Below are 24,331 nucleotides of genomic sequence, written 5' to 3' on the forward strand. Positions count from 1 at the left end.
TTTATTTTAAGAAACCATGAATGAATTTCGATACTTTGTAGATGGGGCTGTTTCTACAGTTTATAATTGGACGCAGTGGGGTGCCCTTCATATGAATCTTCGGCAAGGCTCTAGCGGTTGGGATCTTTGGGTTCATGTTGAAAAGATTCTGTTGTTCTTCTTCATTGAAAATAAAATTAGAATATTTTATTAATCACAGGAAACAAATTCAGAATTTGAAAACAAAGATAGATGACAATAACATTATTGTTACAAAAGCAGATAAAGGGGGTTCTACGGTCCGATTAGATAAACAGTTCTACACCCAAAAAACTGAAGAATTCCTTAATGATAAGAATTATTCGATAGTCAACAAAGGCTCGCATAGTGCCAGAAGTTCCACAACGGGAAGATAATTGGCGTCTCCAGAAATCGTTAAGTGGGGATGTAAAATTATTATTATTATTATTATTATTGTTATTGTTATGAATTCAACGCACAACTGGGACAAGAAAGAAGGTACCGAGATATCATTGGAAAATGGCCAGCACATAAGAGGACGAATCAGTATGGTCAAAGATTGGTTGAACTATGCAGAAACCACTATCTTATCTCAAAATCAACATACTTTAACCCTTTCCGCTCGTGTGTCGACCTGAGGTCGACAGCCGTCATTCAGCGTTACAGCTCGTGTGTCGACCCTGAATCGACACAATGTTTTGCCGCTCGTTGCTAGGTTACCTGGAATGCCAGGGCTTTTGTACTTCGTTTCGTAAGTGCTGGTCCCTTCCGGAAACCGAAATAAACCAAATGGGTGTGTTTTAGTTTCTCTTTGCTTGGCAAAATTGCTCCGTTTCCTTGACAATGGAAAGCAGTTGCGTGAAGCAACATGGCGGCGCACAGTCTGACCGAAGCTGAGATTCTTGTGTCTATTTCGGCTGATTTTTTTTATAGTGACCATGAAAATGATGAAAATTTTGAATCTGGCGATGAAAGTGATATATCTATTAGTGATTCAAATGACGATATTGATATCAGCATCGCAAGAAATCATGGAAGAGGCGATAGTATTTTGACTCGTCCCGGTCCCAGTCATACATTGCTGACTTCAAACATACCTTGGAGATCGCGGAGAACGGGTGATGCAGGATTACCCAAATTTCCTTACAGATTAGTCAGTGTATTCATAAATTGTGGCAATAGACTTAAAATAGAAATAGAGTACTGGTAGCTATTTTTTACTGATCAGTTGATAACCTCTATTGTCCGTGAGGCAAACAAATTTGCCGAAATGAAGTTATAGCAAAATACTCCACTTCAGAATAGATCTATCTGGTTTTCAGGAAAGCTGTGACATTAGAAGAGCTGAAGGCATTTAGTGGTGTAATTATTAACATGGGGATGAACAGTAAGGCAGAAATGCCGGATTATTTTAGTGCAGACTGGTTGGATAAGCAAGCAGGACTTCATCCAAGCATTTGCTTTGAACGCTTCCACACACGCAAGACATACCGTTAAGAAAGTGAAAAACATGATTTTGTGTCATGTACAGACCATACATTCATTAATTTTGTAGTTTCTTCCTGTATATATTGTTACAACTAGTACTTAACACCAGGTTTTAAAATATGAAGAATGCTGACAGAAATAAATACGAGTTGGGAGAAATCAGGACGTACAAATAATTCGAGTGGAAAGGGTTAAAAGGAAACCTCACAAATTAAAAACTTGGAAACATCCTGATTTCCGAAAAGGTGAACGGCAACTGGATCACGTTTGCATGGATAAATTTTACCATCGTGAAATCTACAAACTCAGGGTCAGATCACTATGTTGTTAAGATCAAAATAAAATTAACTCCAAGGGTTAAGAAAAGACCTCCAAATAAAAATAGAAAAAAAAATTGAGCCTACTACCTTAATAAATAATAGGGAGTACTATAGGAAAACAGGAGAAGGATCTGTCAACACCAATACATTAGAAGAACTGACCACCAAACTGAAATCGATAGCAGAAGAGTTAGCTCCAACAAATCGTAGGGAAAAACATGAACGGTGGGATGAAGAATGTGACCTGAGAGAAGACACCAAGCTTGGATAAATCATCAAGCCCAAAAATCAGACGAATCAAATTTAGAACTAATAAAACAAAGAAAGTCAACCCATAAAATCACCAGACAAACCAAATGCAAACATAGTAAAAATACCTTACAAAGGATAGAGGAGAGTTTTAACAAAAAAACAATCACAAGATTATTATGAAACCTTTGGCAAATACCTTAAAAAATATGAGCCCCCAATATTAATGCTGAGAGATAAATCAGGAAGGTTAGCCCATAGTAATCAAGAAAATGCAGAGATCCTCACAGAGACATTCAACAAACTTTTAAATTGTAATGATCCACTGGAAACGTTGGAAGTAAATACTGACACACCAATTTTAACCACCCCAGATCTAATAAATCCTCCCAACTATCAATGAGGTAGAATTCTCAATTAAGGAACTAAAAAATTATAAGGCATGTGGTGAAGACCTAGTCTTCGCAGAAATCTGGAAAAATGCAGGGAAACAAGCAATCATAAATTTACATCAGCATCTGGTCAAAATGTGGATCACAGAGAAAATCCCAGAACACTGGACCTCAGGTGTAATCCATCCATTATTCAAAAACGGAGATAAAACTAATCCAGATAATTACAGAGGAATAACCCTTTTGGACTGCACTTACAAAATTTTCTCCTGCATAATTTACAATAGGATAAAAGACATTCTGGAACTACAACTTGGAGAATACCAAAGAGAATTTTGCCCATACAGAAGTTGCCCAGACCAAATTCTCAGCCTGAAACTAATAATGGAATATTACAAATACAGAAATAAACAGCTGTTTATTTCATTCATAGATTACAGAAAGGCTTATGATAGTATACACAGACCTACTCTTTTAAAAATCCTCAACTCATATGGCCTTCATCCTAAATTAACAAAAATTATTGAATTAACTTTAACCAACACAATTTCAAAGGTAAAGTTCAGGGGAGAAATGTCAAATGCTTTTACAATAAATACAGGCCTCAGACAAGGTGACGGATTATCCCCATTGCTCTTCAATGTGGCTCTAGATTATATGTATGTATGTTCAGTCCGTCAGCAATTCCACTGGTGGTATCCTCAACAGCTCTGCCATAGCTGTCATAGATGGCCTAGGCATCACTGAAGAGGCGTACTAGGGAAATGAGGAGTTTGGTAGTTTCCCGTTGCTTTCCTCACTGAGCCAGAGTTGATATTATATATCAGTCTGCCAAGCCCACTGAAATGCATACACTAACTGACCCTATGAGCAACATTTTCACACCATTCATGGCAGGGACTGGCTGCATAAGGATTGGCATTACTAGCATCGCTCATACCTCAGGTCACTTTCATATTGTCAAAGCCAAGGATAAGACAGAGACAGATCTATGAAAGTAACAAAATTGCTCTAGCCTATACCAGAAGACATAGTGCACTGTAAACACTAGGTCCTGCCAGCAAAGGCATGGCTCTAGATTACATCATGAAAATTTGGCAAAAAGAAAACCCACCTAAAATCAAAATTGGAGTAAAACCCTCAATAAAGACAAACTGCCTAGGGTTTGCAGATGATTTAGCTCTTTTAGCCCTTGATATGGAAGAAGTCCATACTCAGATCACCAGTCTCCAGAAAATTGCATAAATAGGATTACAAATATCCTTTGAGAAAACTGAGATCATTCCAATGAAACCCCTTGACATAAAGGAAGTCATCATAAATGATCAAAAAATTACATAGTCCTACAATTTAAATACCTTGGAGAAATCATTATACACAACTTAAGTGAGAAAGCAACATGGATAAATAGAACCAACACAATGAAAAAAGCACAATTTCTAACCTGGTCAACTTATAACAAAATATGCTTGTCAATAGACACTAAGATCCAACACTACAAAACTGTAACTTTGCCTGAAGCTACTTATGCTTGTGAAACCTTGTTCCAAATTAAAAATGAAAGAAGAACTGATCAGCTCCTCAAAACTGTAAGAAGAATTATTAGAACTTGCATAAATAAAAAGTACCAGGTTGAAGGAGTCTGGAGAATCCTCCCCAGTGAAACTGTCTATCGAGAGATTGACCCAGTTACCAGCACGATGAAGAAGAAAAGAATCTCTTATTTCTTTCACATCTTACGATTACCAGAAAACAGGATTTTATGACAACTGGTGATGAGAAATCTGGGAAAGAAGACAGGAGGGCATTGGATCAAAGAAGTTCAAGAGGATTTCCAAACAGTTGGACTCGAAATTACAGATGCAGAGAACAAGAATAAAATTACCACGCTTCTTAAGAATCACAAATTTTCAACTGAAATGATGCACAGAAGGCCTGTAGAGATTTCAGACGAATTAAGAACACTGCGATCAGAACGAATGAAGAAGTACTGGGCAGATAAGAAGAATCAAACAGTACAGCCTTCAAAGAAAAAGTGTACATGGAAGACTCAAGTGGTCCAATATGGCCAATAAAGTTAATAATTATGATTTGTGAGTTACGTTGGCGAGTAGAACAATAGTTGTGAATGGATTGTTTTTATCACGTTTTAACCTACTTCTGTTTCAAAAAAAAAAAAAACCTATATTGGCCTGAGTTACGTGATATTAAACGATCTCTATGTTAGTGATCTCGCCTCATTAATGGCAAAAACCGTGATTGTTAACTAAAGTAAACTCATTTCCTCATCCTGAGGTGGTGCAGTTCTTTTTAGACAGACCGCCCAGGGGAGGGGAGTTGATTGTACCATTTTTACCGCATATAAACCTTCCTGCCATTCGTAAATTTCTGCCAGTATGGTACCGGAAAACAAACTCAGGCTTCCGAGAACAGCGCTAATTGTGCTAACCATTTTGCTGGCAGAGATTCTTAACTGCAAAACACAGACACACATACATGAATGATGTGTGCTTGCAATGCACGGGTTGGACACGAAACTATTCACCTATTTGTGCGACGCCATCAGAACTGCAGTAGGCCTACGCTAATACAAAACACAGATGTACCACATGACTTCAACGAGTGTTTTCATTGCGTGGGTCGTACGGATGAAACTATGTAGGCTGATCAACAAAGACAGACCGATTTTTTTCCTGTAGCATCCGTGGTAGTTTCCTATCTGTAATATAAACATTTGAAAAGAGCAGGCTTTTATGTATAATGGCCGTAGGCGGCAGCACTCTTGTATCGGTAGGTTGGAAGCAATGCTCTATTGTGTAGACGCTACGTGAATTTCATGTACCAGACAATGGAGGTTACGTGAGAGGAGCAGTACAGCGCAATCAAATTCTGTTTTCATTTAAACTGAAACTTACGAAAAGCTGAAGCAAGCGCACAGTGAAGATGCACTACCTTGTGCAGCAGTGTTTAGGTGGTTCAAGGACTTCAAAGAAGACCGACTTATCTGTGTTAAGCAGAGTGGGCCTGGTGTTTCGGCTTCTGCTGTGACTGAAGTCAAGGTGCAACTTATCCTGTGAAGTTCAGGAATTCAAGGCTGATAACAATGACAAAAGCAATATATGATAAATGTGTCAGCTGTGGGAAGACAACAGTGGGTAGAACAGAATGGTTTGGAATTCAGAATGGGCTAAAACAAGGGAGTACATTGTCATCTTTACAGTTCGTAATAGGATTGGATGACTTTGTAAAGGTAGCAAGGGAAGATTATAGCAGGTAAAGATTGAATGTAATGTTTGCAGACGATGATGTGATCTGGGGAGATGATGAAGAGGTACAACAACAGCTGAATGTACTCAATAGAAGGATTGAACAATGGGGATTGAGAATCAATGTGAAGAAGAGCAAAACAATAGCATTGAGTAGAGGAAGTAAAGAAGGAAAAGGAGCTTTCAAAATTGGAGACAAGGAACTGGAAATAGTAGAACACTTCAAATACTTGGGAAGTGAATTGACAGAAAATGGAGGATTCAATGTAAAAATTTGTGGAAGGATGCAAGTGGGGAGTGCATTTTATCACCAGGTACAGATATTGATATGGAATAAAGGTGTACCAATGAATGCTAAAGAAGTAATGTACAAAGGATATTACTTACCTGTAATGACATATGCATCAGAAACCTGGACAGTGACTCAAGGAGATGAGATGAGAGTAGAGTACAGGCAGCTGAAATGAAATTCCTTGAGGAGTATGGTTCAGAAGACAAGGAGAGACAGAGTGAGAAATGAAGACAGAGCTAAATGTGCAAAAAGTAAATGAAAAACTGGAACAAAACAGATTGAGGTGGTTTGGATGTGTCATGCAGATGAAAGACTGCCAAGACAAGCACTGGAAAGACAGATGACAGGGAAGAGAGGGTGAGGGAGACAAAGATTACGATGGATGGACTCTGTGATGAACAGCATAGGACAACAGAACCTGGACTGGACACAGCGTTTGAGGAGTGGTGGAAAGACAGTATAAAGTGAAGAGGAGCTATATTTGCCCCTAGCTGGTGTCAGCTTGATAAGGGGAGATGATGATGATGTAGAAGAAGTAGAAGGTAGAAGTCTTAGTTTAGGACTTAATGCTTAGGCAAGTATTTATGCTGTATGTAAAAATAATCTGTACCAAGTCCATATTACCGTATTTGCTCATGTATTAGACCCCCCCTTGGCTTTTCGAGATGAAAAAGATAAAAATAATAAATCTTGCATACAAGACCTTCCAACGTAATTCATCAGAGAAGAACCACGATTCCACATCGAAGCAGATACAAGCCTTATGCAGCTCTGATGACATCACACAAATTTGTGAATACTTTCGTCCTTACGACCAGCGCAATGAAAACATGCGTTGAAGTCATGCGGTACATCTTCGTTTCGTAGAAATGTCTGCCTCCATAGTGTAGGCCTACTGCAGCTCTGATGACGTTGCACAAATAGGTGAATGTTTCGTGTCCGACCTGTGCATTGCAAGCACGCGTCAGTCATGTATATATGTCTGTGTTTTGTAGTTAAGAATGTCCGCCAGCGAAATGGTTAGCTCAATTAGCTGCCGTTGTTGGTAGCCTGAGTTCAATACAGGTACCGTATTGTCAGAGATGTACAAATGGCAGGAAGGTTGATTTGCGGTCGAAATGGTACAGGCAACTCCCTTCCACTGGGGGCCTGTCAAAAAATGAGCTTCACCACCTCGGGATGAGGAAACAAGTTTACTTTAGTTAAGAAATATTCACAGTAGTTGCTAGGCCTATTAATATAGGCAGGCAAGATCATTAACAAAGTGATCGTTTAATATCTCATAACTCGGGCCAATATAAGATTTTTTGGGAGAGAGGTAAGAATAAAACATGAAACAATCCAATCACAATTGTTTTACTCACCAAAGTACCTAACAAATAATAATAATATTGATTTTTTATGTCTCCACTTGCTTTCAACGCCGAACAAAACATACTAGGGTATGCGTTAATAAAAAATGGGAGACAACAAATGTACAAAACTAAACATTATGATAATAAACACATTACCACCACACCTGTAGATATCCATAAATGCGGCAAACTTTCCTGTCTTTTATTTTTATTCTTTCCACCATGGAACATATGGCACTCTCCGGGCAATAGCATATGTAACCTAAACAATGCGGTCTCCCTTATCTCATTTACAGCTGTTTAGGTAAATCCTGATGTGATAAATGTAGAGAACAAGCATGAAATATACTTAAAAATAAGGGTCTGGCTTTCAACAGCCGCAGTTATTAAAAGAATGCTTCCAGTTACTATGTATTACATTTGGAAATACAACTGATAACATACGCTAGTTATCAGCTGGTGGTTTGACATGTTTTCAACAACACTGCTTGATTCAGAAGGAGTGGCTTCTGCTACACATACACCAACTGGGAATATCAGAGACCATCTCCAGAAAACATTTGGGAATAGCTTCACACAGTTTGGACTCTATAGTCGGAAACAAAACTATTTTTAAAAGGTTTGAAAAGACGGGACCTCGAATGCTCTCGGTCTTGATTGCAGTGCATGGCTGACGAGATGGCAGTGAAGATGACTTCACTTGGAATGATGACACGGCAGTAGCTGCAGGTAAGACAGTTACAATGAAAGCAGTGATCAGGTTTACTGTGTGGGAGACAAATGACTGACCATTGAGTTATTTTGTATCAATATTGCATAATATGATAACACGATACCCTTATCCCCTTTCTCTATGGGTTCGAGTATGAAGTGAGTCGAATCTTCGTAGAGAGTTTTTACGACCGCATGCCCTTCCTGACGCTGACCTCTTCATAGGAATTAATGAGATGAAACAAAGGACGTGATATGAGTAACTAAAACGGATTATATTTACTTAATATATAGGCCTAAAAGTCGTGTTCACCATTTATTGACTTTTTACATTTAGAAATACTGGATTTCAACGAAAATAGGCAGTATAACTCAAATACATTCATAAGTTTGTTAAAGAACAGTGTAGAATGTTTATATGTACAATTTATAGCCCAAAAGTCATGTGTTCACTGCACAAAATTGGAGGTTATCGCATATTAGACTCCACTTTACTTTTTTTTGCTTAAAAGTGGGGGGAAAAGGGGGTCTAATACACGAGTAAATATGTATACTTTTAAGAGGTGTGTAGTTTTATGCAATAACAGGTCTTCTTACTTTGTTCATTGAAATACCCTTTGTATGTATTAACACATATGCAGCCAAGTCTTTGAAAGAATCAGTGAGGATGAAATTCAGATACAGGATCCAGAGGCAAGGAAAGCTTGAAGGGGATATATCATACAGCAAAAAGAAATAAAACTGGAAAATTTATTATAAAATGGAAGAAATTACCCTTCCTAGATGGTTTGGGCATGTTAAATGGATAAATAACAAATTACCAGTGCATATGTTGGAATATGCAAGGGAAATAGAAGTTAAGGAAAAGTACAGATTACAAAGGCTGGACCTGGTCTGGAACATGGTGATGGATGAGTGCAGTGGGGTTGAGTAATATAGAGAGTAAAATAAATTTTCTCCAAGTTGGCAGGATCTGGATAGTGGAATATGATAATGATCTTACTAACACTTTTTGAAATTCTTGGGAGATGTAATTAAAATATTTATTCTGCTTGTTCTATAGGTGTAATCTACGCATTAGGTAGAAAAGAATATGGCCGTTTAGGCCTTGGAGAGATGTGTGAAGATGCTGAAGTTCCAACTTGTATCCCCAAGCTGAATGGCATTAAATGTGTGAATGTGGCCTGTGGTACTGCTGTCTCCTTTGCAGTGAGTGATACAGGTGAGTTAAGAATGATCTTTATGTAGAGTTTGTACTTCTTATTGTGACAAATGAAAATCCACAGCCTGTTTCCAGCCATTTCACCGGGTCAGGAATGGAATGAATGAAGCCCTCATCTAGAGGCGAGGGTAAGAATTGTGACAGCTGCCGAAGCCTGTCGCACTCCTCTGGGGTAATGATTAATGAATGACAGATGAAATGAAATGATACCGGAGAGTGTTGCTGGAATGAATTATGACAGGAAAAACTCGAGTTCCCGGAGAAAAACCTGTCCCACTTCCGCTTTGTCCAGCACAAATCTCACATGGAGTGACTGGGATTTGAACCACGGAATCCAACGGTGAGAGGCTGGCGTATTGTGACAAATATGTTACCGATTTAAAATGCCTGATTTCTGGACTGACACTTTTCTGTTGTCATGACTTATCGCACATCTTCCTTTATAAGGATGACAGGCTATAGGGTGTTACATTTTAGTGGAATAATATTTGATCTGGAAATTGAACTCTCATTTTGTCCATCAAATGTCACCCTCAAGTATTTATATTACTTACCTGCAAAATTGTCATAGTTATTGTTTTTATTTCTTCCTTCAGGCTAGCAACCCGTCGGAAGGACATTTGATTGCTTTCAAGTCTTGCAAAAAGAAAAATGCAAGACCGTAACGGGACACATGGCCCAATACTTGGAAGGAAGATGATGATGAGGATGATGATTGTTTTTATTTGCAGTGATCTCACCCCAATCTTTTTCTTAAAATTTTGAAGAAAAAAAAAGTTCCTCTCTTAATGATGCATTTAATTTACAGCAAAAGTTATTGTGGTAAAATTTAAAATTGGATGGAATGTGGTGTACAAAAAAACACTAAAACAGATGAACGCCTGTAGACTACATTGTACTAAGTGCACAATACACTTTCCACAGAGAGAGAGAGAGAGAGTGTGTGTGTGTTTTTTATTTATGGGCGATTATGAGAATTAAAGGGAAAAAGTAGTTGTGTTAAAAATTAAAGTTCAAAACAAATTAAAATTAAGGGTCGTTTTAATAAGAATGTGAATCTGTGATGGATGACAGTAATGCTTGAAACTGTTTGTGAATGAGTTTAAATCTATGTGGTAATAGTAGTAATAAAACTGTAGTAATGTTTTATTGTACCAGTAATTACAGCTGTACCTTAATTCTAATCTTCAGTTACAGTACGCTCCATGCCATCACTATTTCATTACATAAGTTACACAGCTGACTGATGCTAGTTACAGTATATATTGATTGATTGATTGATTGATTGATTGATTGATTGATTGATTGATTGGAAACTCGTTTGTAGTGTGACTATCAGTACATTCAATACATTGTTTGTAGTTGCTACTGGTTTGCTGTATTGTTATGGATGCTACATCAATTACTGTATGTACAATTTTGTTATAAAAATTGGAAAAGAAGTGTTTTTCATGTGGATAAATATGGTATTTCCTTACGAGATTACTTCTAACTTAACATTATCACCATTTTACAGTTCCGGGTTCCTGGGTATTGTTGATAAACCTTACCCACTCTTCTCTGTTCACTAATATATTGTTCTTGATGGCATCATCCAGAGTCATTCCCCTAGCTGCAATGTCAGTCTTAGCCGTATGTATCTGTTAGGCTGTAGGGCTTCCAACCACACATTTTCTCTATATTTTTCTTTTCAAATCTAGTCAAGCTGCTCTCTTTAGCTTCATCCTTATCACGTTCCCGAGCAATTGTAGTGTGGATTTGCTGAATCTGTCCAACAGAGATGTCTTAATCCCAGCTTCCTGCCTCACCTCATTTCTTAACTTATACATCATAGTTTTCTGGATAGTGGACCATAGGAACTTCATGTGTGATGTCTTGCAATCTTGAAAGTCCTCTCTTTTTACTTCTATTTTTCATCACACTGATGCAGGACTTCTGGTGATGATGGGATAAGAAAGTGCTAGGATTGGGAAGTTATGTGACCATGGCCTTAATTAAGGTACAGCTCCAACATTTGTCTGGTGTGCAGACAGGGAAATCATGGAAAGCTATTGTCAGGGTTGCCGACAGAGGTGTTGTGAATCTGCCATCTGCCGAACGCAAGCCCACACATGTGACCCAAACCGTGCAGTCAGCATGCTTGTTCAGGCCTCCGTTTATGAGGGTGCACCATGGCTCAGGATAGATATGGTGTTGAACGTTGCTAATTTAACTTTCTTTGTAATCTTATCATTAGAGATTGGAATTTTTTACCGACTTGACAATCCAGAAAGTTTTATTATAAAGTGGAAAAGTCAGTGATATTATACGGTTTGGTATTTGTAGAATACATCAAACTTTTACTAAGCGTAGGGACCTGATGACGCCATCGCCCAGTGGGCAACCACTGCAGTCAGCCTCCCGAGTATTGGCGGGTAAACCATACTTTTCTGGATAGTGACCTTAGGAACTTCATGTGTAATGTCTTGCAGTCTTGAAAGTCCTCTCTTTTTTCTATTTTTCATCACACCGACGCAGGACTTCTGGTGATGATGATGGGATAGGAAAGGACTAGGATTGGGAAGTATGTGACCATGGCCTTAATTAAGGCTGACATCAGGAAATGCTTATCAGGCATTGACCCTGTAGTGCAAAACCGAACACTTGCGCGAAGATACACGATAGGCCCAGCAAGCCAGTGGTTAGTGTCTTTTATCGCTTTCGAATGTAAAAAGAGCCTCGGATCAAAGTTATTACCAAATGTGACACAGTCTTTGAGCAGATCTATGAGTTATGACGGCCAACATGTTTCTGATGATAGACGGGTTTGCAAGAAGAGAAAAGTACGAATTGGGACTATGAATATATTGACCCTAACTGGTAAGACCAAAAAACTCGTAGATGTGATGCAAAGAAGAAACATCTGTATTAGGTCTGAGCGAAACAAAATGGAGAAAGACAGGTAACAAGGTTCTCAGAGGTGGCTACGTGGACTGGAAAAAAAGGCCAAAAATGGTGTGGGATTTTTACTGTCAAAAGATATGGATGACATGTCACAAGTTTCCTACAAGACCGACGGGATCATAAAATTATCTATACAATTAGAGTCAACAAATTATGTGATTGTACAGGTGTATGCTCCACAGACTGGATGCAGTGCTGATGATAAAGAAAATTTTCTTCAAGACGTAGATGATGTAATTGATGAAGAAAATGTTATAATTACTCAAGACCTAAATGCACAAGTTGGAGCAAACAGACAAGTCTGTGAGGATATCGTTGGGCCACATGGGTTTGGAAGCAGAAATGCAGAAAGTGAACAACTGATTGATCTTTGTAGAAGAAATGGCATGATCATCAAGAACACTTTCTTCAAAAAAACAGGAGAACCACAATTTAACAAGGTAGAGATTCGGGCAGCTAGGAAGACATCCGGGGAGGGGAAGTGTGCAAGTGAGAAAGCAGAGCTGTGGGAGCGAGAACAGATTTCCCCTCCTCGCTCAGTGTTGTGGCGACGTACAGTTGACCCGAAATATTTGTTATAACTGACATGTAACACTCCGCAGATTTTCATTTAGTGGAATTGCCTTCTACCTGTAAATTACAGACATACCTAGCCGAAATTAATTTATTTAGAAGTGTAACAGGTGATAGATAGATTTAAGGAGTTGGAACGTAATTTAACTTCTTATTATAGTAGGTGTCAATATAGTTTTCGTGTATCAATTTGCATAGTCCTTATTTTAAGTTATAATTTGATGTAAAATTAACTTTACAACGCTGTAGATGTACAGTGTAGAATATGGATTGCTATAACACCAGGCTTCATAACCTGAGCCGTCATGTAAAATAACTCGATAATATGAATAATAATAATAAGATAATATACATCAAGGATGAAACACACTACAAGAAAATTGAAAAACTCTCAGATACGATGTAAAGGAGGAGGATAATATTTTACGGTCATTCGTGTCATCGTGGTAGTCGCCACTCTTACTGCCAGACTTCCAGATTAGCAGACAGTTCTCGATGAAACCCACTTCCCCGCCAGCATGTACAACTATAAGTCTTTTTCCTTTTGACATGGACGCTGATATACCAGATATTGAATTATCAGACCAGCCTTTGCTGGATATTGGGACGTATGCATAGCGGTTTCATCCGTGTACACTATAGGCCTATCCTCCGCCGATACTGGGCTTTTTCTTAAATAAACAAATATTTTGTATTTTATGTCATGTTTTTCCATTAGGATGCGCTTGTTACTGTAAGTTATTTTCCAATGACATCCTAATGATCGAAGGATTCGCTTGACGCTAGTATTGGATCGTTTGAACTTCAAGTGTTTATCCAACTTTGCATGAATTTTTGAAACTGTAGATAAACATTTTTCATCTAAATAAAAATTGTTAACAATACGACGTAAGGCACCTTCGTCAAAGTCGTCCAGTCCAGCAATAATCTTTGTGTGCATTCTGTTTTGGTTTGGTTGTTTCAAACAGACTATCCATAGGTTTTCCTAATTCTATCGCTTTTCGTTTTTCGCTCTTAATTCGTACCGCAGAACTTTCTGACACTCCAACAGCTGCTGCTACTCTTTCCTGCATTTTCTTGCAATCTATCACGAACTTTTCTTCCATTGCCTCCCTTTACATAAAGTTCAAGATTGCTGCATGAGTCTGACTCTTTAGCACCTTACGATGCAGACTACTTTTAACTCCTTCCATACTGTCACAGATAGGTCTAACATACATCACCACTAACCACAGTTACTACACAACGAGAAATTAGAAAGCAGTGCGGGACAGCTGAGTGTAAACTTCTGCACTGAACTGTCCTTGTAACAGGAGCTTTGTTAGGAGGGGATGCGCTACGCGGAATAGTGCAAAGTACACGTGCGCTCCCAGACGTCTTCCTAGCTGGCCCGATCTCTATAGCTGGGATGGCAAACATAAATCTTCGATCGATTATGTCATCTCAAACAGAGGTGGGGGAAATAGTTGACTGATGTTAAGGTCATTCCCAGCAAACGTATGGACAGCAACCATAGATTGTCGATCATGGACTTGGACCGTATGACAAATGAAATTCAGAAGAAAACAAAGAAGAAACAAAAAATAAAGACATGGAAATCTGAAAAGGCTCAGTTCCAGGAAGAATATCAGAATAGAATACGATAAAACCTACTGCAGGGAGAAACAACAACAGTAGAGGAAGAGTGGAAAATTTTTAGAGATATGTTTGTGGGAGAAGCTAAAGAAATCTGTGGGTTAACAGGATCGACCAAGAAGGAAAAAGAGACACCTTGGTGGAACGACGAAGTCAAAACGGCCATTAAAGCAAGAAATCAAGCAAGGAAGATGCTAGATAAGGAAAAACAAAAAACTATCCAAGACCAAGTAAGCCAAGAAGTTAATAGACTACAGGAACGTTATAGAACAAAGAAACTCAATAGTTAAGAGGGTAGTAAAAGAAGAGAAGGGAAAAGCATGGAATGAGTTTGTGGATAAATTGGAATTAGACAGCAGAGGAAATAGGATATTATTGTACCGGGTAGTCAAGAACAGGTGTGAACAAAAGGATATGAAGGCAATGGAAGGGGACAATGGAACCTTAGTTCGAGAAGATGAAATCAGGAATGAATTTAAGACCTGTTTTGATAATCTCTTCAATGGAGTAGCGAGCGCTACATCAGACAGTGAGGAACCCTGTAGTAGTAACAAGGAAATTAGAAGTATAGAACCCCCAATTACATGGCTGGAGATAGAAAAGTCCATGAAAAGAATGAGGAAAGGAAAAGCAGGTGGCATGGATGAGTTAAGTACAGATATGTTGCAAGCAGCAGGAACTCCAGCAGTCCAGTTGTTATATAGACTCCTTAACACAGTACGGCAGGAAAACACTATCCCAGTAGGCTGGAAGAAGGGTATAATCATGTCCTTTTCAAGAAGGTGAGGAGATGGAAATGCATGAACTACCGTGCAATTCCTCTGCTCTCTCATGGTCTAAAACTTCTTTAACTAAAACTTTTTTAACTCGCGTCCCCATATGGGGTCGTACGTTCGTTCTAAATCGAGAACTGTGCGACATCTGCTGGTCGTCTATTTAAGTACATGCATAGTCCACCTTCCATTCATAAATTCCTGTTTTGGCGCAACCGTGTATGGGTATGTCAAGAGTGCTTTGTAGGGTCACAAAGTCATTGTCTATCTTGCGCACGGATTATTTATGAAAGTGTGCAGTGCTGTGAGATTCCTTTTCTTTTCTAAGTCGTTTCGAGTAAATCGACAAGTAGAAGAGTTAGTGCAGATAGTCTGGATGGTATATCAAACAAGTTGGATATTGAAGATGTAAACGAAGTATATAGTTACAGTGATTTTAATAATGATAATAATGTTATTTGCTGTATGTCCCACTAACTACTTTTTAAGGTCTTCGGAGACGCCGAGGTGTCGGAATTTAGTCCCGCAGGAGTTCTTTTACGTGCCAGTAAATCTACCGACATGGGGCTGTCGTATTTGAGCACCTTCAAACACCACCGGACTGAGCCAGGATGGAACCTGCCAAGTTGGGGTTAGAAGGCCAGCGCCTTAACCGTCTGAGCCACTCAGCCTGGCTACAGTGGTTTTGAACCCAGTACAGAGCAAATAGTGATCTCGCACGTTCATCCACATTGATGAATTACAGTCTTCAGCATACACTTCCCCACTGTACTTCAGGTTTCCAAGCCAGCTGTTGCAACAGTTATGACCATCTTCATCGATATAGTCACTGGTTTCCCATGTTGCACAATCATCACTGCTAGGTTCTCTTACTCAAATTATATACTTATTCAATATTCTGTGACTACTAATTCTTCTTATATTATTATTCTATTACATCCTAATTCACCAAATTCACATGATTTTTCACTACTTTATATAACTACATTTTATACGAAAATTTGTAACCTAAAATCGGAAGATCGTAATTTACAAACATTTCCTGACCTGAAATCGGGGGTCGTACATTTTTACGGCTCCAGTATGAACAAACTAACACATCTCTCATGGCTGCTGGCGCGACCAGTGATGCCAACCCAGGCGACACACTAACCGGTCTCGCTTCAGGGTTCCAGGACTTTCGGGAAATAATTTCAGAGGAATTAAGTGAAATGAAGAAGGAGGTAAGCCATCTACAGGAACGTCTTGACCAGCAGGACATCCTGATTGATGAGGCAGAGCAATATAGCAGAAGGAACTGCCTACTCCTTCATGCTGTCTGTGAGACCCCCAACGAGGACACGTACGCTGTGGCGCTGGGTACGTTAAAAAAACAGTCTGAACATCGAATTGTCTATAGACAGTATAGATTGATGTCATAAACTGGACCGTATGAAGAGGACAGCAGCTGAGGTGGTGTCCGCAGGTAATAGGCCGATCATCGTTAAATTCCTCAGGTACCATGAAAGAGACCGCATCTGGTGCGCCAAGCGAGCTCTTAAATGTACCAAATTATTAATAACCAAATCTCTGATGTCCACAAGAAAAGAAATACTGCTTAAAGCTCGGGACTTCTGGGGTATGCGGCGAGTTTCGATGCAGGACGGCCGCATTATCGTTCATTTGGAAGACGGGAAAAACTCTACATTAGCTCACCTAATGAACTAAACTTGCATATGAGGCGGTTAGGTGGATTATCGGAGTGATATGACCATTGTGATGTGCCCACTAAATGTTGTTGTTGTTATTATTATTATTAGATTTACGTGTGTGGGGTTGTTGTTTTTTTTTTTTTGCCTTAACCAGTCAGCAGTCCATTTCTTCAGGAAATCCAGGTAAAATTTTTTTTTGTCTCAGTTAAAGTACCGGTATGCCCGTTAGTCAGGTAGCTACGGTATTTCCTCATGACAGTGACCTCTCTAAGAATAGCACACCCCTCACTTCTTCACAGAACATAGATGCCAGTAACCTTTTGAAACAAGAACTTTCACTATATCCTCATACTCTCCAGTGTTGTCACTTGAACAGCCTAAGTTTGCCCGCACACATTGACGAAATTCAGACTATATTTAACAAAAATAGCGTCCATTTGATAGGTATTAGTGAAAGCTGGTTATCACCATCAGTTCCAAACAACATGGTTCGCCTTGACGGCTATAACCTCTACCGCCATGATCGTACAAGTAAGAGGGGTGGAGGTATTGTTCTCTACTGTAGAGATGACCTGAAGAGCCATGTCATTTGTACCTCATCTACCGGTGAATTGCCGAGGATGGAGTTTATGTTCGTTGAAGTAGTTGCTAGTGGACAGAAAATACTTATTGGAGTGGTTTACCGACCACCTAAAGTATCTTAAGTTGACCGAGTTTGAAACACACCTGCTTAACTTGCTACCAGTCTATCAACATATCATTGTATTAGGCGACTTCAGTACACATCTACTTACGAAGATATATGATACTAAGAAACTAGAAGACTTGTTTTCCTCATGTGACTTGACTATCCTTCCCTCTGACTCTACTAACCATGTACGTACTGCCAACAACATTCCCCACACCTTAATAGATCTCGAAGTAACAAACAACTCTCAGAAAGTGGTAACCCACGGACAAATTCCAGTACCGGCCGTATCCACCCACGATCTTATATTTCTTGCGTACTTACTTCGCGTTCCAAAATATAAACCTAGTTATATAACGTGCAGGAATATGAAAGATATTGACATCTATGAATTAAGACACGATGCCTACAATCTTCCGTGGAATAGCATTTTAAATCTGACAGACATTGATGAAAAAAAAATACATTTAATTCATTAATACACAATCTATACAAGAAACATGCACCAGAAAGACAGATCAAAATATCCCACAAACCTACAGTAATCCATGGCTAACCCCTGCAGTTAAAAATACAATGTCTCAACGTGATGCTCTCTACCGACATTACAAACGTACTCAGGACCCAAATGACTATGAACGGTATAGAATAATTAGGTATAAAACACAAATAAATCATCCGTGATCTTAAATTTAAATATGTTCGCGAATCAGTAAGTAACCTAAATACGGCCAGTGCCTGGAGGCATCTCCGAGCCAAGGGCATAGGAAAAACACATGAACAGCTTCAGGTACCTGACATTCCACTCGACGATTTAAATGAGTATTTCATGGAAGAGAGAGCTCAGTCTAATCCACTTAACATACCACTCGTAAATAACATCCCAGCACCTGTCCCACAAAATCGCCCCTGCTTTGCCTTTCGTATCGTCAGCACTAATGATGTTAAGAAAGTCTTGTATTCTATTAAATCCAAAGCAAGCAGTGTCGATGAAATTCCTATTACTTTCATACATAATATTATTGGCGCTATTCTACCCATTCTCACCCATATTTTTAATTACTGTCTCAAAAATGGCACATTACCGACAATTTGAAAGTACGCCAATGTAATTCCACTTCCTAAAACCTCAGGTTCGAAACTCCTATCCGATTACCGTCCCATTTCGATTCTCCCTGCTCTCTCCAAAGCGTTAGAACGGTTGGTACATGCGCAAATACTGGAATATCTTCAGGCTCACTCTCTTCTTGACCCGCTGCGTCTGGCTTCAAGAAGGGTCATAGCACAGCCACTGCCTTACTCAGAGTGACTGAGGACATCAGACAAGCAGTGGACGAAAGACAAGTGACAATACTCACACTCCTTGACTTCAGCAGTGCTTTTGACATGATAAACATGCAGACATTGCTGATGAAGCTCAAACCGTTTTTCGGTAATGTTGCTTTAAAATTTTTCACTGCATATCTTACAGATCGTATGCAACGTGTTACAGTACAAGATACTGCTTCTCAGTGGCGACTCCGGAAGGCAGGAACCCCTCAAGGTTCTGTTTTTAGTCCCCTTTTGTTTGCCTTCTATATAAATGACATCTATATATATAAAATAAGAGTTTTGTCTGTACATTGCTCAGAAATCGAAAAGAATGGTATTTCTGTATCGGTCATGTCCACAATAACATGGAAATGTACTTTTTACTTTTCCGTAAATTCTGTCTGTATGTATGTATGTATGTACACGCATCACTAGAAAACGGCTAAAGAGAATTTAATGAAAATCGGTATGCAAAGTCGGGAAATAAGTCGCTAAAATCTAGGCCATAAATAATTTTATTCAGACCGATGGAAATGGTCGTTTAGGGGAAGGCCTAAAATTTAATTTTCAAATATTTATGTTATTAGTGGTCCTATCTTAATAAAAACTGGTATGCAAAGTCGGGAAATAAGTCGCTACAATCTAGGATATAAATAATTTTATTCACGCTGAGTGAAATGGTAGTTTAGGGGAAGGCCTAAAATTTAATTCTCAAATATTTGTTATTAGTGGTCTTATGTTAATGCAAAACGGTAGCCAAAGTCAGGGAATAAGTCGCCACAATCGAGGCTATAAATAATTTTATCCACGCTAAATATAATGGTACTTTAGGGAAGGCTTAAAATTTAATTCTCAAATATTTATGTTATTAGTGGCCCTTTCTTAATGAAAATCGGTATGAGAAGTCACGAAATAAGTCACTATAATGTAGGCCATAAATAATTTTATTCACGCTGAGTGAAATGGTAGTTTAGGGGAAGGACTAAAATTTAATTTTCAAATGTTTATTAGTGGTCGTATTGATGAAAGTTATACAGTATTAAATTTCCGATCATTTACGTCTTAAAAATTTTTACCGTACCGGCTATGATCACAGAGATATTCATGAATTTGGATGTTCGTTACTAAGTCTATATCAGCGCCGAGTCACGAGAAAATGAGTAAACAGATTTGAATGAAAATCGGTATGTAAAGTCAGAGAATAAGGAACTACAGTCTACGCTATAAATAATTTTATAAGACACATCGAAGAGTCGAAAGAAAACTAAATGTGAAGGCCTACAATATAGAAAACTCATAAAATTTATCAACAATAACATTACATTGACCAATTGTTTGTTGTGATGCTTTATGTGATGCTTTATGTCTTCTGTTGCCACTCATCTCTGATAAATAGGACTACTGCTGCGTACCGAGTATTTTTTAAAAATTTGCTTTACGTTGCACAAACACAGATAGGTCTTATGGCGACGATAGGATAGGAAAGGCTCAGGAGTGTGAAGGTACAGCCCCAGAATTTTCCTGGTGTGAAAATGGGAAACCATGGAATACCATCTTCAGGGCTGCCGATAGTTGGGTTCGAATCCTCTATCTCCCGGATGCAAGCTCACAGCTGTGCGTCCCTAACCACACAGCCAACTCGCCTGGTTGTACCGAGTGTAACAGCCTGCCTGAATATTGGCGGAAGTAGCTGGGGAGTTAGATAACTTTCTTCTTTAGCATGCCATTCCTTAGGTTCATAAATTTTCTGATACTACTGGTACGTAACACATTGGTTCATCATAGCATTCAAGCTATTCATTTTGTACTCTGAGGTACTGATTGGAATGAGCAATGTGCATATTTAACGGAATAAGGGCCACACTTAACGCTAAACTTCAGCGGGCTTATAATACATGCATCCGTTTTGTATTAAATATGCCCAGGTATTGTCATATATCACCTTGTCTTGAACAGCTGTCGTGGTTATATGTGGCGGAGAAAAGAAACTTTCACTCTGTGTCGCTTGTTCACAACATTCTCCGTACAGACACACCAAGTTATCTGAGAATGGATCTTAAATACTTGTCATCTCCAAACAGTATACCTACAAGGTCAGAAACCTCTTCTCTGCTGAGCTTCCCCATTTACCGCACGACCGGTTACGGCAACTCATTCATACCTGCAACCATACGCTCTTGGAATTCCCTTCCGGCTGTAATTAGAGACATACATAGTAGAAATGTATTTAAAAAAACATGTTCAGTGTTCTCCCCAGAAATTTTCGTTAGCTGGGTGGCAGGAATGAGTAGTCGGGCGGGAAATACTACGTAGAAAATGAATATGATAAAATTTCAACTTATTCCCCTCAGGCCATTAATAATAATATTCGACAGATAAACATTAACTGCAAAAATGAACTATTTTAGTGTTATCACGAAGACATAACAGAGTATTTTGAACTTCTAGTGTTCTACTGCTCGTTCATAATCACTCGGTTGCTGTGGAGAGCCAGACGGGTTTGTTACGTCCCTCGGAATCGAGTGCTCGCATGCGATTCCACGCTAATCCAGACACCGCTCGCGCACAACACTACGTGATAAGCTGAACTCCGATGTAACTCGCGCAGTTAAGCTGACAATAATGAAGATTTTTCATTTAAATAAAGTTTTACAGTTTTTATATTTTAATTTGGAACACATAATGACTGAAATATGTGTAGCCTCCGGGGCTCAGGCGGCAACGCGCCAGCCTCTCGCTGCTGGGTTCCATGGTTCAAATCCCAGGCACTCCATGTGAGATTTGTGCTGGACAAAGCGGAGATGGGTCAGGTTTTTCTCCGGGTACTCCTGTTTTCCCTGTCATCTTTCGTTCCAGCATCACTCCATAAACATCTCATCTGTTAGTCATTTATCATTGCCCCAGAGGAGTGCGACAGGCTTCGGCAGCTGGCAGAATTCCTATCATCGCCGCAAGATGGGAGCTTCATTCATTCCATCCCTGATCCGGTCACTGACTGGGAAACAGATTGTAGGTTTTCAGTGACTGAAATATGTATTAATATTACGTAAACCGAGCGAGTTAGGAGCGCTCAGTTGTGAACTTGCATTCGGGAAATAGTGGGTTCGAACCTCACTGTCGGCAGCACTGAAGATGATTTTCCGTGGTTTCCTATTTTCACACCAGATAAATGCTGGGGCTGTACCTTAAGGCCTCGGTTGCTTTCTTCCCAGTCCTAGCACTTTCCTATACCATCGTCGCCATAAGACCTACTGTATCTGTGTCGGTGCGACGTAAAGTAACTTGGAATATTATGTAGGCCTAATTAGTAGATATCTAGGTTATGATAGCCAGGCGGTCAGTGAAAACGGTTGGGCGGTGCGCCCATTAGAAAGATCCTAGGGAGAACACTGATGTTATAAATGGTACATAGACTTAAGAAATTAGTATTTAATGGGTTTTTTTTAAATAGTGACTCTCAGAAATTTACCTTTTGTTTATAACTATTATTTAAGTTTAATTTTATAATTAATTATATGTAACTAGAAATCCTAATACTCTGTAGTTTGTACAATGTCGTACATATGAGATGGTTTGGCATAACAGCAGGCTTCATAGCCCGAGCCACGCCACAAGTCAATAAATAAATAAATAAATAAATAAGGGCAGAGGAGTGTTCACGGCTGTCTATGGCCTGATCATTCCGGCTCTGGAATTTTGGGCTGTTAGATCGGCATCGTAGTACTGTTCGTTAAAAGTGAGAAAATGTGCGGACTTTCATTTGATCGAGTATTTTATACGATAACATTGCTTTTAATTGCTACATTCCTACTGATGTTTTTGTAATGAACTATGTTGACTTCAGTTAGGAAAACCACAAAGTCAGTCTTATGAGAATCCTGTAGCGAAGCACGGGTACATCAGCTAGTCTCCTCTAAAATAAAGTATAATAGATATCACCTCTTTGCCGATGACCTCCAAATTTATTGCCATGTTAATAAAAATGATATATCGAATGCAATAAGAGATATTAACTCCGACCTTCAACAACTCAGCGTGTGAAAACTCTCTCCTCCTCCACCCCCAAAACTTGAGTTACGATGCTCACATAACCCCTAGCTACACATTTCTTTCCTGGCTGAAACCCGAGAGGCGACGGAAATTCCACGTACTTACGTTGATATATCGAACTCAAAAGGAAAATTACCCAAATACATCTCTTCAAAATTCCATTTATTATCCTCATTCCATAATTGTAACACTAGATCAGGCACTTCCTTCGCTATTCCCATCAACCACCCTTCAATATATAACAGATCCTTCGTTGTGGCTGGGTCACAACTTTGGAATTCACTCCCAGCTGCTGTCAGGAACTCAAACTCAATATCGAAATTTAAGACAGCATGTAGAGATTACCTGTTGAATATCGTTGATTGTTTCGTGTTTATGATGACGTATGATAGGTTGTGTGATTGTTGTTGTTGTTGTTGTTGTTGTTGTTATTATTATTATTATTATTATTATTATTATTATTATTATTATTATTATTATTATAACGATTTAAAGATAAGAGGTATAGAACTAAATGAGGCCACAACACTAGTTGCAAATCGAGAATTGTGGCGATGTTTAGTAAATTCACAGAGGCTTGCAGACTGAACGCTGAAAGGCATAACAGTCTATAATGATCATGTATGTATGTTATTATTATTATTATTATTATTATTATTATTATTATAGTGTAATGTACATAATATTTAGCTTCTTACTCATGTACATAGATCACTTTTATGGCCATACTTATACTTCCATTTACTGTATTACTTATTGTGTTCTCTTTATGCATTGCTTATTTTTCCAGTTTTTATCTTACTTTTTCATTATGACTTTGTCTCTTTCTCATTATCTTTACTCTCCAAATTTTATTCTATTTTATTTGTTGAACTCTGGTTTCTTTCTTCATTATATGTTGTCCAGATCTGTAATTTTTAGCTTATCTTTGATTTTATGTTAGAATAGTACTTTTCTTTTATATATGTATTATCTGTAAATTAATTATGTGGTTAAATGTAAGAGAGGGCCATGAGCCCTAACTTCGCCACTGCTAAAGTCAATAAATAAATAAATAAATAAGTAAATAAATAAGTAAATAAATAAATAAATAAATATCAAAGTTATTGTTTAATATCTTGTAACTCGGGCCAATATAGGTATTTTTTGAAGAGAAGTAGGTTTAAAACATGGTAAAAACGATCCAATCATAACTATTGTTTTACTCGCCAATGTACCTAATATATAATTATTAAAATATTGATTTTACATCCCCACTTTTAACATTTTTCGGATATGCCAAACAAAACATAATTTGTGTTAATAAAAAATAGAGACACAGTCCTACGAAATTAAACATTATGAAAATAAAACACATTACCGCCACACCTGT

At 38.6% G+C, this 24,331-nt stretch overlaps 1 protein-coding gene across 3 annotated transcripts in view; it reads left to right on the forward strand.

Annotated features, from left to right (window-relative positions):
* Positions 1-24,331, forward strand: part of Rcc1 (Regulator of chromosome condensation 1) — a 151,140-nt gene that overhangs the window by 121,764 nt on the left and 5,045 nt on the right. For all 3 annotated transcript variants that reach the window (XM_067151373.2, XM_067151372.2, XM_067151371.2), the window contains exon 8: positions 9,137-9,295. In XM_067151373.2, the coding sequence (XP_067007474.2) occupies positions 9,137-9,295 (159 nt within the window). The remainder of the gene's footprint in view (positions 1-9,136; positions 9,296-24,331) is intronic.

This window comes from Anabrus simplex, chromosome 7 (assembly GCF_040414725.1).
Source record: "Anabrus simplex isolate iqAnaSimp1 chromosome 7, ASM4041472v1, whole genome shotgun sequence".
NCBI lineage: Eukaryota > Metazoa > Arthropoda > Insecta > Orthoptera > Tettigoniidae > Anabrus > Anabrus simplex.